This window comes from Pimephales promelas, chromosome 6, assembly GCF_988280905.1.
Source record: "Pimephales promelas chromosome 6, fPimPro1.hap1.1, whole genome shotgun sequence".
Taxonomy (NCBI): domain Eukaryota; kingdom Metazoa; phylum Chordata; class Actinopteri; order Cypriniformes; family Leuciscidae; genus Pimephales; species Pimephales promelas.
The window spans coordinates 27,869,886-27,885,430 of record NC_142774.1 but is presented as its reverse complement, the minus strand read 5'-3'; the positions used below and the strand labels follow the sequence as shown (position 1 = coordinate 27,885,430).

The 15,545-nt window shown below is 37.4% G+C and overlaps 2 protein-coding genes across 3 annotated transcripts; one reads left to right on the top strand and one right to left on the bottom strand.

The window, feature by feature from the left end:
- Window positions 1-627: 627 nt before the first annotated feature.
- Window positions 628-5,147, bottom strand: rpl9 (ribosomal protein L9). 2 transcript variants are annotated; one of them, XM_039693514.2, is made up of 8 exons: window positions 5,061-5,139; window positions 4,545-4,591; window positions 4,311-4,426; window positions 2,895-2,990; window positions 2,588-2,720; window positions 2,135-2,215; window positions 1,225-1,343; window positions 628-788 (listed from the first exon to the last, which is right to left on the bottom strand). In XM_039693514.2, exons 2-7 carry the CDS (start codon window positions 4,588-4,590, stop codon window positions 1,237-1,239), a joined length of 579 nt encoding a protein of 192 aa, XP_039549448.1. In that variant the 5' UTR covers window position 4,591; window positions 5,061-5,139; the 3' UTR covers window positions 628-788; window positions 1,225-1,236. The 2 variants fall into 2 exon arrangements, with proteins under 2 accessions (XP_039549448.1, XP_088988455.1); XM_089132329.1 differs by lacking the exon at window positions 1,225-1,343 and having other exon boundaries at window positions 5,061-5,147.
- A 260-nt stretch (window positions 5,148-5,407) lies between these two features.
- On the top strand, window positions 5,408-14,788 carry lias (lipoic acid synthetase). Its single transcript, XM_039693539.2, has 11 exons — window positions 5,408-5,566; window positions 5,872-6,044; window positions 7,950-8,043; window positions 10,860-10,940; window positions 11,065-11,221; window positions 11,611-11,668; window positions 11,745-11,873; window positions 12,310-12,455; window positions 12,579-12,649; window positions 13,114-13,225; window positions 14,277-14,788. The coding sequence occupies exons 1-11, from the start codon at window positions 5,477-5,479 to the stop codon at window positions 14,342-14,344; spliced, it is 1,179 nt and encodes a 392-aa protein (XP_039549473.2). The 5' UTR covers window positions 5,408-5,476; the 3' UTR covers window positions 14,345-14,788.
- Window positions 14,789-15,545: the final 757 nt, after the last annotated feature.

Sequence of the window (15,545 nt, the reverse complement as noted above, 5' to 3'; positions counted from 1 at the left end):
CACTCAATTTTTTTTCTTGTTTATATACCATTGGATTTAAATTAGCTGATTTTAATATACTGTGGACTGCCACTACAATCTTACTTTTAGCTTCTTTATAAATAGCTCCTACTTTCAGTTATTAAAAAAAAAAAAAATAAATAAAAATAAAAAACTTCAGCCCATTCTTATGTTAACATATAGGTCTTGGTCTGTTTTGACAAATAACAAATAAAATAAAAATGACCTATTGGTTAGATTAGACCCAAAATACTTTTGTGAAGTATATTTAGGCTCTTTCCCATATTTCACCCTAATGGGACTGAATCTCATTGATAAACAGGAAAATGCACACCCATTGATGAACCCTTGCAGCATAAAAAAGTTCTTCATTTGAAACTCAATGTTTATGCAAGTAAAATAAATTGTTTAAAAACATTCCACGGTAATACTTATGCTACTTATAAATTTGGATTGTTTTTGACCAGTTATGATGAAGTAAAATCATAAAAGTTAAAGTACCATTTAACTTTACTTTGAGAAGTTACTGATCAGACAAGTTGCTAGACACGAACCCCTTCACATCTACCACTACCAGTCACTGATTTATGATCAAACTGTGCCAACAAAAACAACTGCACAAGTATATGTTGTTGAAAAATGAGAGTTGGTCTTTATTGACAGATTTTACAGACTAATTTAGTCTTCTTGCTGTTCCACCACAGTGCCCTTCTCACTAACATAGATCCCATCAAGAAACTTCCGGATGTCCTTCTTTCTCACAGTGGTGGCCTGCTGGATCAGTGCAGCTGATGGGAGACGGAAAGAGAAAGACAAAAACAATTGTAAAGACAATCCACTATAAATGGCAAGGTGGTGCACCCAGGAACTCCCATGTACTGCAAGAGCTGTACAGAAATCACGTGTAACATGCAAACCTAGCCAGTTGTTAAAAAGCTGTGAACTTAATCGTTTGAAGTATTCTCATGCTTGGATCAACGTGAACGTGCAATAAAGCCCTATAAAAGATGGAGTGAAGTAAAGCTGTTAGGTGTGCAGGAGATGGTTAATTCATTCTAAACATCGCATCATTTGAAATATGGCACTTTAGCAGAGGTGACACATGAAAACTGACAATATAGACATTAAGGACAAAAAGCAGGAAAACTAGCACAGAAAAGAGGCAATAGAAAGGCGATGGGCAGCAGCAGCTTCTGTCGCCCTGCGCGGCGGTCTCATTCTAACCTCTCGTGTTCTCTACGACTCCGACTCCACTACAGTGCCCTTCTCAGAGACGTAAATACCATCCAGGAACTTTCTGATATCCTTATTTTTCACTGTGGTTGCTTGCTGGATGAGGGCCGCTGAAACAAGAAAGGCTGGGGAGGTGAGGCATGCACGCACACTAGACTTGCATAACCACAGTCTCTCTCTCTCTCACACACACACAATCCAATCAGGGACAATCTCTTTAGTCACAACGCAACCAAGGGTTAAGGATGTCAGATAGGGGAAAGGAGGCTAAAATTGTCCAATTCTGAAACAGGGTGAGGGAGGGTACAGCTTAGGCTTAAATTTGAGGGTTGCTACAACGAGTCCAGTAAAGGAAAACAAACCATTTGAAATAAATTAGTACAAACAAATGGCAAAAAAAAAATTAAAAAGAGAGGCTCAGCCACTCATTTATTTACTCTTGGATTTTAAATGCTTTAACATCTTAACTCTCATAATAAACAGTGAAATACATGAATGCTTATGCTTGTCACCACCGGACAATCACTTTTATAATAGTCTTGTAGACGCCATTTATTTGCATTGCCAGGTTATTGCTTTGCATGTAAACAAGTGATACAGATTATTTCAATAAACTTAACATAATGGTGTGCATGTACATGCTCAATCACAAAAACATCTTTGTGCACAATACTGGGATTCCCTAAAACACTGTGACAGAAACCAGAGGACCTATTAGTGAATCCAAGTTGTCTGTTAATTTGAAATAAAATTGTGCTAATAATAGCAGAAATTATAGACCATTTAAATGCGCAAACAGACCATCATGTTGTTTAAAATAATGAAAACCACTCAATGATTCGAGTGGATTGCACTCTAATCATGCTTACGTTGGCACAGTACATCTTAAAATGATGCTCACCTGAGTTTGACACCAGCTCAATGTCATTACCCTCCAGAACCAGCTCGTCTTTTTGAGCAGCAGACACTGCACAAGCCACACCTACCAAAAAACAAAACACCTTAATTCTGTAACCGTAACCAGGCATGTCTGCAGCAAAGTTAAAGGGGGTCATCAATTGCAAAATTTACTTTGATATGGTGTTTGCACATAAATGTGTCTCTGCAGTGTGGGGACAACCAGCAAACAGTGAAAAAAAACATCCATGCACTCCTTTTTTTAATCCTCAAAGTCTAAACACTCAATCAAGCCATTTGGAATTTCTGAGCATTATGATGTCGTATTGCTCATGCTCCCCCCACGACCGTTGACGGACTGACCCGTATTAGCATGTTTCCACCCCTCAGCCATTTGTATACCGTCCATCAAGGCAGCACTTTGTGTCTTATTCAGACGAAAAGCCTTTACACATACCTGCCCTCATGCGAACACGACGGACGTACTTCTCTCCCAAGAAGTTCCTGATCTCCACCAAAGAGCCAGTCTCCTGGATCACCACATTAATGGGGAAATGGGCATATACAGATCGCATCTTGTATCTGAAGCCCTAGAGAAAAAAATTAAACATGTATTACATCACATAGTCCACATCATTTCCTTTTCAATATAACTAGAACGAGATTACAGGTTAGGACTATAAGACAGTCCTTTTAAAGCTGCTTTAGACAATGAACATACTCAATAGAATCGAGTGTGAAAGTACAAAATCGAGTTTACTTACCAGGGTGACCCCCTTGATCATGTTCTGGACATGACTGCAGATGGTGCGGACTGTGGCCAACTCCTTCCGGTTACCCCACCATTTATCCACACGCAGCTAAAACAAACAGATAATCCACTATAAATCCACACACTTTAACAAGGTATGTTTACATGCATTTGTCAAAATGAAGCTAATCTTATTTCAGATTCTGTTTACATGAGCATTCAGAACAAAACTTCATTGTCAATGTCACCTGAGCTACTGAAAGCATAATTGACCTATCGGTAAAGCCCCTCCCCCTTAAACGCAGATGGGCCAATGGCAGTTTAGTATCAGTTGCATGGGGACCAAAACTCTAACATCTTTAGGTTTTAGCACCATTGAGAAACATTGGAAGATCAGTAGCTCTCATCGGTCATATGGTGTTTATGCTACAAAAATGGTAAAACAATGTGCCTGTGGTACTTGTAACACTGATCCCAGGTATCCTGAGAGGATGGGCGTGGGTACTTGCTTATAATAAATAATTTGAGAGCAATAACCTGGTTCTCTAAGGATTCAACTCCAATCCCAATGAAAACAAACATTCATTTTCTGGTTGTCATACTCGTACTTCGTTAAAATTAAAGTTAGTGACTCATAGTGAGCCCATGCTAACATACAAAACTAAATAGCTTACTGTTCTCACGTCATGTACAGTGTGTGTAGGTAAAAAAAAAAAAGCCATCTGCGAACGTGACGACCACAACACAAGGCTTATCCTGCTTGCTTTGTGATGTGCCGTTAAACACTTGCTTCCAAATCAATCTTTAGCCACCATATTTATTTTAAAATATTTTTATATATCCCTCCATGGCATATTTAGACCCACCTGAGTGCTCCTCGACGAGAGGTGGTAATTCTGTGTCCAAAATTGATCAAAAAACAATTTGATCAAGGTTTTCACACTAACGGTTGACATTAGACAGTTAGCAACTCCTTTATTAGTCCGAGATAGCTACAGTAACAAAGGGGGTGGGGCTTACAGATAGGTCAATTGTTATTTTGCCCTTCATGATATATCTATATAAAAAGCTGACCTGTCAGAAGAACTTTAGCTAATATTTAATATTCAGACCAGTTAAAAACAAATATACATGTTCAGAAGATGTTAAACACAAACAACCATCACGACACTGCATAGTTTTTTCCCATTGATCATATTACTTCAGCCAGTATACCATAACCAAAGTAATGAATAAAACAATTAAAAAGTAATCCAATACAAGACAACATAAAAAGTGGGCTCACTGGGAAGATTTAAAAACATTACTGCGTGCCTACTCTTAGAGGGCAGATAGTTCCATAGTTTTGAGCTAACGAAGAAAGTGCCCCATTACCCATAAGTTAGCTCTTAAAAGAGTTGGTGGTACAGTATGTATCAAGACTGCAAACCTTCTTCTGTTTCTTGCCCAACAGACTGAGCTCCAGGTTAATATGGTTAAATTCCCGGCGGAGAACACCACGGGGTCCCTTCACTGTAACTGTGCGGCCCTTGAGGGACACCTCGACTGAAAGGAAACAGACACAATTCAGTAAACATGAAGGCATGGAGTGGATAAAGAGAAAACTCTCATACCATACCATACAAGTGAATGGTTAGGACGGGATGCTTGATATTTAACATACCATTGTCGGGGATGTCCACTGTCTGGTTACTGAGAATGGTCTTCATTCTGAAGAAAACGAACACAAAACGGTCAGCAAAAGCATATTCTGTTCATCACAAATACTACTTATCAAAACGGAAAAACTGATAGCTAGTACAAACCCGGTGGAACCTATAGCATTCTAGTCAATTACACCCGGGTGGTACCGTTAACATGTTTTTGAATTTGAAGTCTGTTTTAATGCTAGTACTTAAACATTGCTAATGTCATAATGAGACAAACAAGGCTAAATATCAATGTGCTTAATGTGTGACTTGTAATATCTTCGGCCTACACGTCTAGCTAACCGGTAAACACTTAACAGACACAGGGCGTTTTGCAAACAGCATCGGGTTTTCGGCACTAATATAGCCATGGATATTTTCATGAACATGTAAACAAAGTCTCGAGTCACTAAGCAGACCTAACGCATTTGACATTAATGCAGATGGTACTTGATTAAAATGCACAAGAACAGGATGCGCCATGTTCTTACCTCGCTGATTAAGGGGGAAAGGAAGGAGAAAGAACGCGATGACGTAAATGTAAGCCGTACGTCATGCGTCAAAAGCCAGTCTGAAAAGGCACGACCAAGCGATTACAGAAACTGAAAATCACGCATTAGATTTTAGAAATATATATTTATGCATTTATTATGCATATGTTAACAATTAAATACATATAAAATATAACATATAAAATAAAGTATTTCATAATGCATCTTAAAGGTACTGGTTTAGAAGAATTTAGTGTTGTTTTATTATTTAATCTTGTGAAATATTCCAGTAGATGGCGGTATATACCGTGAAGATATGATCCGCCAATAAACAGAAGAAGAAAAAGATAAAGTTAATCGATGTCAGAGCGTCAGAGCGAATGTTGTCAATGACAGGCTCATGCTGAACTAAAGTCATGGCGTTGATCAGCAGAAGTTGTTGTGCCGCGGGTCGATATTCTTCTAATCATCTGTTTTTACCATCAAAATGCTTTGAGGCGTCTAATGTAAGGGATTTTAGTTTTAGTTTTTATGACTGACTGTACAGAATATAATGTCAAATAGTTAGTGCTAAGTTACCTGTCGTTGCTCAACCGGTTGCAGGCCAGTAACGTTACAGAACAGAAGTTATATATATAACAGTATAAGATAACATTATAAACAGTATAATAGTCCTCTGATTTAATATATTAAAATGTGTTACATTTTTTTATATATGCATATTATGCTGCGCTGACTGAACTGTTTGATGATGATATTACTATAAAAGTTTTTAAATTGAGGTCACGCTCGAATCGTGCTTCTGTCGCAGGTTTACTACAGTAACAGACTGACCACTGCTGCCAACACATCCACAATCTCCGAGAGGAAGAAACACATAAAAGAGGATGGACTAAACCTCCAGGATTTCATGTCAGGAGAACTGTCAGAAAAGAGCTCGTGGGAGGAATACAGAGGCAACCTGAAGAGAGGGAAGGGAGAAAGGTAAACTATTGGACACCGCTTTTTTTAACATTTTCAATAGGGAAATCCTTTATTTTCTTTTTTTATCTAAGTGCCATGGCCATCAATACTCAACCAATACCATCATGTTTTTCTATTTATGACTTCATTCACAGTGATCACTTTGCAAAAGGTCTCTTAATCAATTTGTCAGTGTTGTCCAATTGTGCCTTTAGACATAGATGTTATTTGTTAATAAATTGGATGTGTGATTTAAAGGAGTAGTTCATTTTTAAAAACAACTTTTGCTGATAATTTACTCACCCCCATGTCATCCAAGATGTCCATGTCTTTCTTTCTTCAGTTGAAAAGAAATTAAGGTTTTTGATGAAAACATTCCAGGATTTTCTCCATATAATGGACTTCATTGGGAACCAAACGATTCAAGGTCCAAATGAGAATTTCAGTGCAGTTTCAAAGGGCTTTAAACGACACCAGATGATGAATAAGGGTCTTATCTAGCGAAACGATCGGTCATTTAAAAAATAAATAAAAAAGTTTACGTTTTAGAAGCACAAATGCTCGCCTTCGTGACTCTCCTGTTCAAACTCGTTCATCAAAATGAACAAACCTTTTTTCGAGTCATGACTCGAAGGGTCCTAGACAAGACCCTTATTCATTGTCTGGTGTCGTTTAAAGCCCTTTGAAGCTGCTCTGAAACTACCATTTGGACCTTGAAAATTTTGGTTCCCTAAGAAAGTCCATTTTATGGAGAAAATCCTGGAATGTTTTCATCAAAAACCTTAATTTCTTTTCAACTGAAGAAAGAAAGATGTGGACATCTTGGATGACATGGGGGTGAGTAAAAGTTTCTTTAAAAGTGAACTACTCCTTTAATTACTGAATGGACACAGACTTTTAATTTTTATATCCTGCCTGGTAAAATGTATGAAATGAACCCTGTAAAGCAAGCTTGACATGAAATGGTAGTCATTAAAATCTTTTTCTTTTTTTTCTTTTTTTTAATGGAACACTTTAGACAAACCCTTTAGTTTAGACAAACTTTTGAATATGTTGCTCATACCTGAAGTGGGGGAAAAAAACGCCCCTTTTATTTAGAGGTCCAAACTGAGCTGAACTTGGTGTAGTTGCTGATGTTTATATCACCAAAATGTAAAATACTGATAGCTTGTAATGTAAATCAATGAGATCTTTGTAACAGTATAGCACCCTACCAGCACAAAATACATACAAGTTGTTATTCTATTTCTCCCAATTATATGTCTTAGTAAGAGGATATTTAAATGTTTAGTTTTATGATAAAAGGCAAGCTCTGTAGTTTTTTATTGTGGGTGGCAAAACATATAATGCAATACAATACAATGACGATAGAGATATAGCCTACAAATAAACATCCCTCAAAAGCCTGATGGATCATATGTAATATTTTTTTGCTACTTTTTAACCTGATTTTCCTAAAAAAAAGATGTATGGATAATGAAGTAAACCTCAGTTGCTTCAATCAAGTAAGAGTTCATTTTAAAATATCACTAACGATATAAAAGTTATTCTACTCTTCTGTTTACTTTATAAAATCAGTAAAGATTTCACAGCAAAAATACATGAGCTATGACCTGAAGGGGAATGTTTTTAGAATTTACAAAAAGGCCTTTTGAAGTGTAAACTATTAATCAGAGGACAGAAAGCATATAGTGGATTGTGTGCAACAGGTTTTTCAGCAGATATTATGTTGATATTATTATGTTGATAGGGGGGCTTAGAAATGTGTGTATCAAGTATGATACACTAGGCATTTATAGAGTTAAAATATAGGCATAATACTTTTTATGATAGATAGATAGATAACTTTTTTTTTTTTTTTTTACATTTACGTGTACATGGATAAAGTCCAGTCCATAGGATTTAACCAGTTGTTTATTTTCCCAGGCTAAGGCTACCGCCATGGCTAAAGACGGAGATTCCTATAGGAAAGAACTACAACAAACTGAAGAACACACTTAGAGAACTGAACCTACACACAGTGAGTGGCTGAAACATGCCTGACATTTCAACTCATGATACAATAGTGAAAATTGTCCTGTTCAATTAAAGGAATAGTTCTTTTAAAAAAAATGAAAATTAATGTTTCCATTCATTCAATTTAATTATAACGTCTGTCTTGGATCACAACAAGAGAAATTTTCAGTACAATGAAAGTGGAAGAGAACCAGGGGCTGTCAAGCTACAATAAGAATAAAAATGCAACATAAAGCATAAAAGTAGTCCATACAAGCACTATATACACTACCATTTAAAAGTTTGGGGACATATTTTTTTAAAGGTGAAATATTAAGTTTCTGTGACACTAGCTGAATTACAAAACCAACGCATATTTTCAAACAACCTTGCAAACGGCTCTTTCACGCATTGCACTTTCCCAAATGAAGGCAGTGCTGATGGAAACGGTTAAGGAGTCTCCGGTAATGATGGTCCGTGACCCAGGACAACAGCTTTGTATAGAATGACCTTCGTGTCTTTTTTGAGGTGGTTGTTGTTCCAGAGACGTCCGTATAGTCTGCTGAATGCACTGTTTGCCTTGGCCGGCCTGTTGTCAACTTCTTTGTCAATCTTTGCGTCAGACAAGATAATGCATCCCAAGTATCTGAAATGGTGGACCGTCTTCAGTTCTGTTTGTTCGATGGATATGCTTGGTGGATGGTACTTTTTTTGTGGTGCGGGCTGATGCAGAACTTCAGTCTTCTTCAAGCTGACTTCAAGGCCGAAGATCTGAGCAGTTTTTGTTAAACAGGACGTGATTCGCTGCATAGCTGCCTCTGTGTGCGCATCGTCAGCAAACATCACTAGCTCCATGGTCTTTGTGTGGGCCTGCAGAGGGGTTCAGGGGGCTCAGGATTTGGTACAAGGGACCATGTACCCCGTTTAGAGCTTCGTAGAATCCCCTTTAGTCAAGCTAACTTCTTACTGCGAGGTGTGTCCACCACTGGATTTCTCGAAGTTGACCCTGGAGGGTGCTGCATTCCAGGCGTAAAGCTGCTTTTTTATGCGGACAGGACGGTTAGGCCAGGTAAGCCTTGTGTGTCGATCTCTTCTTTGACAGCAGCTCATGGACTTCTAAGTTGTTCTCATCGAAGCAATCCCTGTTTTGCTTTGTGGAGAATCCAAGGGCATATGAAGATATGTCAGAACAACAGTTTTGATGCACTCCCACTGCACTTCTGGGGCCGGAGGCGAGTCGGTTAGGCAGATGGGTTCCTCTAGCCTAGACTGTAGGCACCATTGCTCTGACTGCGGCAGACTGAAGGCTGCAGACCTTGAGCTCCTTCCTTGGAGCGCCACCTTTTCTTGGTTTGGGCTTAAAGTGGATTGTGATTTTTGCAGTAGACAAGGTGGTGGTCTGTGTGACACTCGGCGCTGGGCCTTACCCTTGGGCCTTGAGGGTGCATCCAAGTTGTCTTCAGACTGTCTTTCTGCTGGAAGATGGTGTCACTCAGTAATGGAAAGCTGCTGTTCAGCACAGAGTTTTACCCCTTTTCCACCCAAAAAGAACTGGTTCGGAACTGGTGCTGGTTCAAAGTTCGTTCGGGGTTGGTTCAACTTGCGAACCCGTTCAGAACCTGTTTATTTTTCCACCGACTAGAGCGCCCAGGGAACGACGTCGTTACGTCACTGTGTACGTCGCTAGAAACGCTTGCAAGTCCATTGCTTTGGGATTATCTCTAACTCTTTAAACTTTAAAAACAATTGAAATATGTAAGTCTTTTAATCTTTTCGTTTGATATGTAATCTTTTCTGATAAGTTATGTACCCGTCTTGTGTCTTTTTTTCTTTCCATTTATTTGTTCTATATCGTGACAGTTTTCTTTTTTGCTTGTGTTCAAATAAAAAAATAAAAATGCTTGCGTATTTCTGCAGTTTCTCCTGGCTTTGCGATGGTCAGAAAAGATGTTTAGAACACATCTAAACCCGCCCCAGCCCCCGACGTAAACATGACGTGGTAAAAGAACGGTTCTAGTCCAGCAAAGAGTTGGTGCCGCTTTGGAACCAGTTTTCCAGGCCGCGAACCAGTTCTTTGGCTGTCAAAACACAAAGAACTGGTTCCTGTGCAGGCACTGGCTCCGAACCGGCTCTCAAAATGCTTTGGTGGAAAAGGGGCTTTTGAGTAACAAGCGTCCATTATCGTTGCAGCTCCCCACACCATGCCTTCCAAGTACACCTTTCCAGGTTTCTGAGTCTCTGGCCATTCTGGCTTTAAAGTCGCCTAGGAAGACAATCTTGTTGTCAGCGGAAACCTCTTGAAGAAGGCTCTGTAGATCAGAGTAAAACTTATCTTTGTCTGCAGGATCTGCCTGGATAGATATATAGACCATTTCACAAGATGTAAACAACACTGGTCCAGAAACACTTCCTGTTTGAATTTGTAACTGTTTTCTTTATTTCACATGTAAAGAAAACATCTTAAAGAGGTTTGTTTAACTTTCTGATTCAGTTTTATATGTTCTGTTGGTTGTATTTTATCCCAGCTTTTATGTAGTGTTAAAAAACTGAAACAGGAAGTGCTTCTGGACCAGTGTTGTTTACATCTTGTGAAATGGTCTATAGTAGTGTGATAAATGGATGTTACTTTGCTATTCACTGAAAATCCATTTTTACTGTATGTAAAAAAGCAACTTGGACATTCTGCTATAAATAACTCATTTTGTGTTCCACGGTTTCAAAATAGAGCAACAATAATATGCGGCTTAAAATGACAATGATTAAATTTCAAAGGTCAATTGTTATTCCTTTATGCTTCTAGACTAGTGGTACATGAAATGAACACTGTTTGTTTGGTTACAGGTCTGCGAGGAGGCCCGTTGTCCAAACATTGGGGAATGCTGGGGGGGAGGAGAGTATTCCACTGCTACAGCAACTATTATGGTGGGTCTGCAAAACACCTACAAGCATACAAGGATAATATCTCTATTTAATGGTCTTTCAAACAGTATTTCTTCCCTAACAGAGGCATTTTGATTTTGCTTGATTTCCCTTATTCGTTCCATAGTTAATGGGGGACACATGCACACGTGGCTGTAGGTTTTGTTCCGTTAAAACGGCAAGACGTCCTCCACCTCTTGACCCTGATGAGCCATATAACACAGCTAAAGCCATTGCAGCATGGGGACTGGACTATGTAGTCCTCACATCAGTGGACCGAGATGGTGAGGAAACATAAAAACGTCAATAAACCAAAGTTAAACACTTTGTAAAATGCCTTCACAGATAGTTTGCTTTCTTGATTACCTATTTGCTTTTGGAACAAGGACGTCTTGATTGTTTTTAAATAGCCAGTTTAGCTTTACTTATGTCATAGCGATGATCCATATTTTGTTATTTATTAGTCAGTTGCAAGTTATATTTGTTGGAGGGGCATTCTCCTCTGTCTAGAAAGCATTTGATTGGAAGAAAATCTGTGTAGTGACAGGATGAGTCTTATTTTTGGTCGTTTTCCTAAAAGCGGAAGACCCGTTTTTGTTTTTAAATGTTTTTAAAATTTCCATTGTATTGTAATGTTTCCTTATCCGTACAATATTTTTATTATGCTGATCAGACATTCCTGATGGTGGAGCTGAACATTTTGCAAAGACCGTCGTCAGCCTTAAAGAAAGGTACGGAGAATACTCTGTTTATTTTAGAATCAGCTCATTCATTCGTTTCTCTCACACATGATCTTTTCTCTCTAAGGAACCCTAAAATCCTGGTGGAGTGTTTGACTCCTGATTTCCGCGGTGATCTGGCAGCAGTCGAGAAAATTGCTTTGTCTGGGCTTGATGTTTATGCTCACAATATAGAGACGGTTCGAGAACTACAGAGGTTGGTGCAATCTTGTCCACTCACATAATATTGCTGTCATGTCTGTTACATTTTGCTTATACGTATGTGTTTTTAAAGAATTCTTTTGAATGCAGTTTGTGAAGTCAAAAAATACAGACAGCTTTAACAAAGTGTTGTTTAATATGATAAAGTTCTATGCATTTTTTATTTTTAAGCAAACAATATTTATTATAAGAATATTAATAAAGTATTGAAATATTTCCAAATAATAATTGTACATATTTTTATTTATTTTGTACCAAAAAAAAAAATTTTTTTTTAATTATATACAGTCACCACCAGATGGCAGAAATATCTAGTCCATCTTATCAAGTGAATTTGTAACAGTAGTTCTCATCCTTTGATTCTCACTGCTGTTCGAAGCTTGGAGATTTCATTGCAGATCTCACTTTCACCTTTGATATTTGACCCTAAGGCATGTGCGTGACCCCCGTGCAAACCTTGACCAATCACTGAGTGTTTTACGACATGCTAAAAAAGCTAAATCCAGTGTGCTCACAAAGACATCCATCATGTTGGGTCTCGGAGAGACAGATGCACAGATACATGCTGTTCTTAAGGGTAATGTCCTGTAACCTACACTAATTCATACCAGAGTTTCACATGTATTGTACGTTTATATTAGGAGGTACATATAATATTCATTTATTGGCATGGCATATGAGTTTTTTTGTCTTCTTGCAGAATTGAGGGACTCTGGAGTTGACTGTCTAACACTGGGCCAGTACATGCAGCCAACCAAACGACATCTCAAGGTACAACAACTATACATAATATTAAAGGGGTGGTATAATGCTCTTTTCAAAATGATTACAATAAGTCTCTGATGTCCCCATAGTGTGTATGTGAAGTTTTAGCTCAAAATACCCCACAGGTATTTTTATATAGCATGTTAAAATTGTCATCCAAATCCATAGTCTATTTTTAAAGTGTAGCAATGTATGAAGCATAGTGAGCAAACATACATACAAGCTTAGTGTTTGCCCTCTCACGAAAAAGCGGATTCCTATTGCAATGACTAGATTTCACCTATACAAATTTGCAGAACAATGTTAATATATAACTGTACCTTAAGTAATCTATTATAGATAACTCGTCTCGCCCCTAAATTTCGGCCATATTTCCATCATTTTAGTTTAATGCTGTTACATCACTCATAACGCACTTTTAGATTGGCACCTTCTTGAACACATCATTCTAACAGTGTGTCTGATTGAAGGTGGAAGAATATGTTACTCCTGAGAAGTTTGCTCACTGGGAGAAGGTTGGCCAGGAGATGGGCTTTGTCTACACAGCCAGTGGGCCACTTGTGCGCTCCTCTTACAAAGCAGGTAACCTGAATGCATGTTTAAATTTATAAAGATTTATATAATGCCTACTGTAGATAGACTTTGGCTCATTTCAGAATGACCAAACCAACATTTGAGATGCCGTGCCATGAAATTGGTCAGCTGGATAGACCAATTATATAATCACATACGTGTTTTGTTTTGTTTTTTGTTTTGTTTTTTTTTGCGCATCAAGGGATTTATTATGTATATTTTCCACCTTAGTTTATGTTCATGTCTTATAATCATCTTATAAAAAATCATCCGCCCAATTTGAGTACTCAAGTTTTTATGTGCATTGTTAGAATTTATGCACATCTTGTCATTTCCATTCAACATTTAATCTAATCTTAAACAGATCAGTTCTTTTGCAACAAGAATCAGGTAGTGTTGTAGTCAAGACCACTTAACCCGAGACCAAGACCAGAGTGTATCGAGACCGAGACAAGACCAAGACTTTTAGGGGCCGAGACCAAGACCGAGTCAAGTCCAAGACCAGCGCCCCACACTACATGACACAATAAAATGTGAAACATGACCAAAAGAGATTGATCTGAAAGATCCACATTCCCATAAACACATATATTTAACACTCAAAGCTGAAATAAACTTAACCATCTTTATTCAATACTCCTGGGTGTCTTCCATCATTTAGTACAGAATGTGAAACAAGTCTTCACTTTTCTCCGCGTTTAATTAACAATACATGAAAATGAATACATGGGTGACAGGCAGCGGTAACAGAAAAACATAGAAATGACCAATGAGTCACGTTATTACTTGGATTTGAATCAGTATGTTTTACATACAAAAAATAAAAGCAAAAAATTTGACAACATACAGGCAAATTAGTGATATTTTCACAGTTATGGTCTTGTCTGGTCTTGAGTCCTCAGTGTCCGAGCCCGAGACAAGACCGAGACCAAGACCGGTCTCAACACTACCATCAGGGCAGCCATGTTTAAACTATCATGAAGCTCACACACTCGCACAAACTGTTACATTATTTGTTAAAATGCACTGTCTCATGGTTTTTCTTTGTATATTTCTTTAGGCGAGTTCTTTTTGAAGAATCTGCTGGAAAAGAGAAAGACCGAAGACACCACAGCAGCAGCAGAGTAAACAGCTGACCGTCACCTGTCTATCCTCTCTTTCCCTACAGTATAAACACTATTAAAGGGATAGTTCACCCAAAAATACAAATTCTGTAATCATTTACTCATCCAGATATAATTTCTTTTTAGACATACAGGTTTGGAACAACACAAGTTTGTGAGTAAATGTACATTTTCATTTTGGTGTGAAATATTCCTTCAAGTAACATGTAAACACTGTAAAGTATACATGTACACAATAAAATTGTTGCATAACATTCTGTAAATGAACACATTTGATTGTTTTAGTAATGGATTAATGATCTGTATATTGTGCATCATCTAAGTAATATAATTAGAATATGAATTAAACTTGGGTAAATACATGTTAATTGTGGATTTTTTTGTTTCAGCCATGGTTGTCTTCCATATGTTACGTCTGTGAAATGAATAGATGACAGTGCTTCTTTGATTGGTCCATATTTATTTAAGAAATCATTCTCTGGAATTGTTGTACATGACAATTACAAACCTGTACAGTAATGGATGATTTTATAAAAGTTACAGATGTGACTCTACAATAACTAATACACAGTGCAGGTCCAACAATATATAGCAAAAGATTAATAACTGGGTGACAAACGGCTATTTGATGGTGTACTCGCATGCCAAATTTAAGGCAAATGTTTTACACTGTGTCCCACATGGTCCCAATATCAAAATTACCATCCCTCGGACCTCACTCTCAAATAAGTAGGTAATTTTTCCACTAAAATCCATAACACTGATAGCCATAACCAATAATACTCTACTGAACAGTAGTGGAATGTTGAAATGCATTAACACTAGTTATGAGCACAGTCATTTCTGTTTATATATATATATATATATATATATATTAGGGCTGTGCAAAAGTTAATTGCGATTAATCGCATCCAAAATAAAAGTCTGTGTTTACATAATATATTTGTCTGTGCTGTATATAATTATTTTGTATATATAAATACCTATGCATGCATGTATATATTTAAGAATTATTTGCGCTTAAATTCTGTATATATTTATAAATACATAATCTATATTATATAAATATAAATATTTTATATATGAATAACACATTTTCTTAAATATATACATGCATGTGTGTGTATTTATATATACAAAATAATTATATACAGCACACACAAATATATTATGTAAACACAGACTTTTATTTTGGATGTGATTAA

Excerpts from the sequence above, each read along its gene's own strand:
- rpl9 (XM_089132329.1), bottom strand. The coding sequence starts at position 4,590 with ATGAAGACCATTCTCAGTAACCAGACAGTGGACATCCCCGACAATG. Across the intron at positions 4,427-4,544 it reads AGTGGACATCCCCGACAATG|TCGAGGTGTCCCTCAAGGGC; the intron begins GTATGTTAAATA and ends GTTTCCTTTCAG. Across the intron at positions 2,216-2,587 it reads TCGTGTTCGCATGAGGGCAG|GTGTGGCTTGTGCAGTGTCT; the intron begins GTATGTGTAAAG and ends GTTTTTTGGTAG.
- lias (XM_039693539.2), top strand. The coding sequence starts at position 5,477 with ATGGCGTTGATCAGCAGAAGTTGTTGTGCCGCGGGTCGATATTCTTCT. Across the intron at positions 5,567-5,871 it reads AATGCTTTGAGGCGTCTAAT|GTTTACTACAGTAACAGACT; the intron begins GTAAGGGATTTT and ends CTTCTGTCGCAG. Across the intron at positions 11,874-12,309 it reads ACGGTTCGAGAACTACAGAG|GCATGTGCGTGACCCCCGTG; the intron begins GTTGGTGCAATC and ends TTTGACCCTAAG.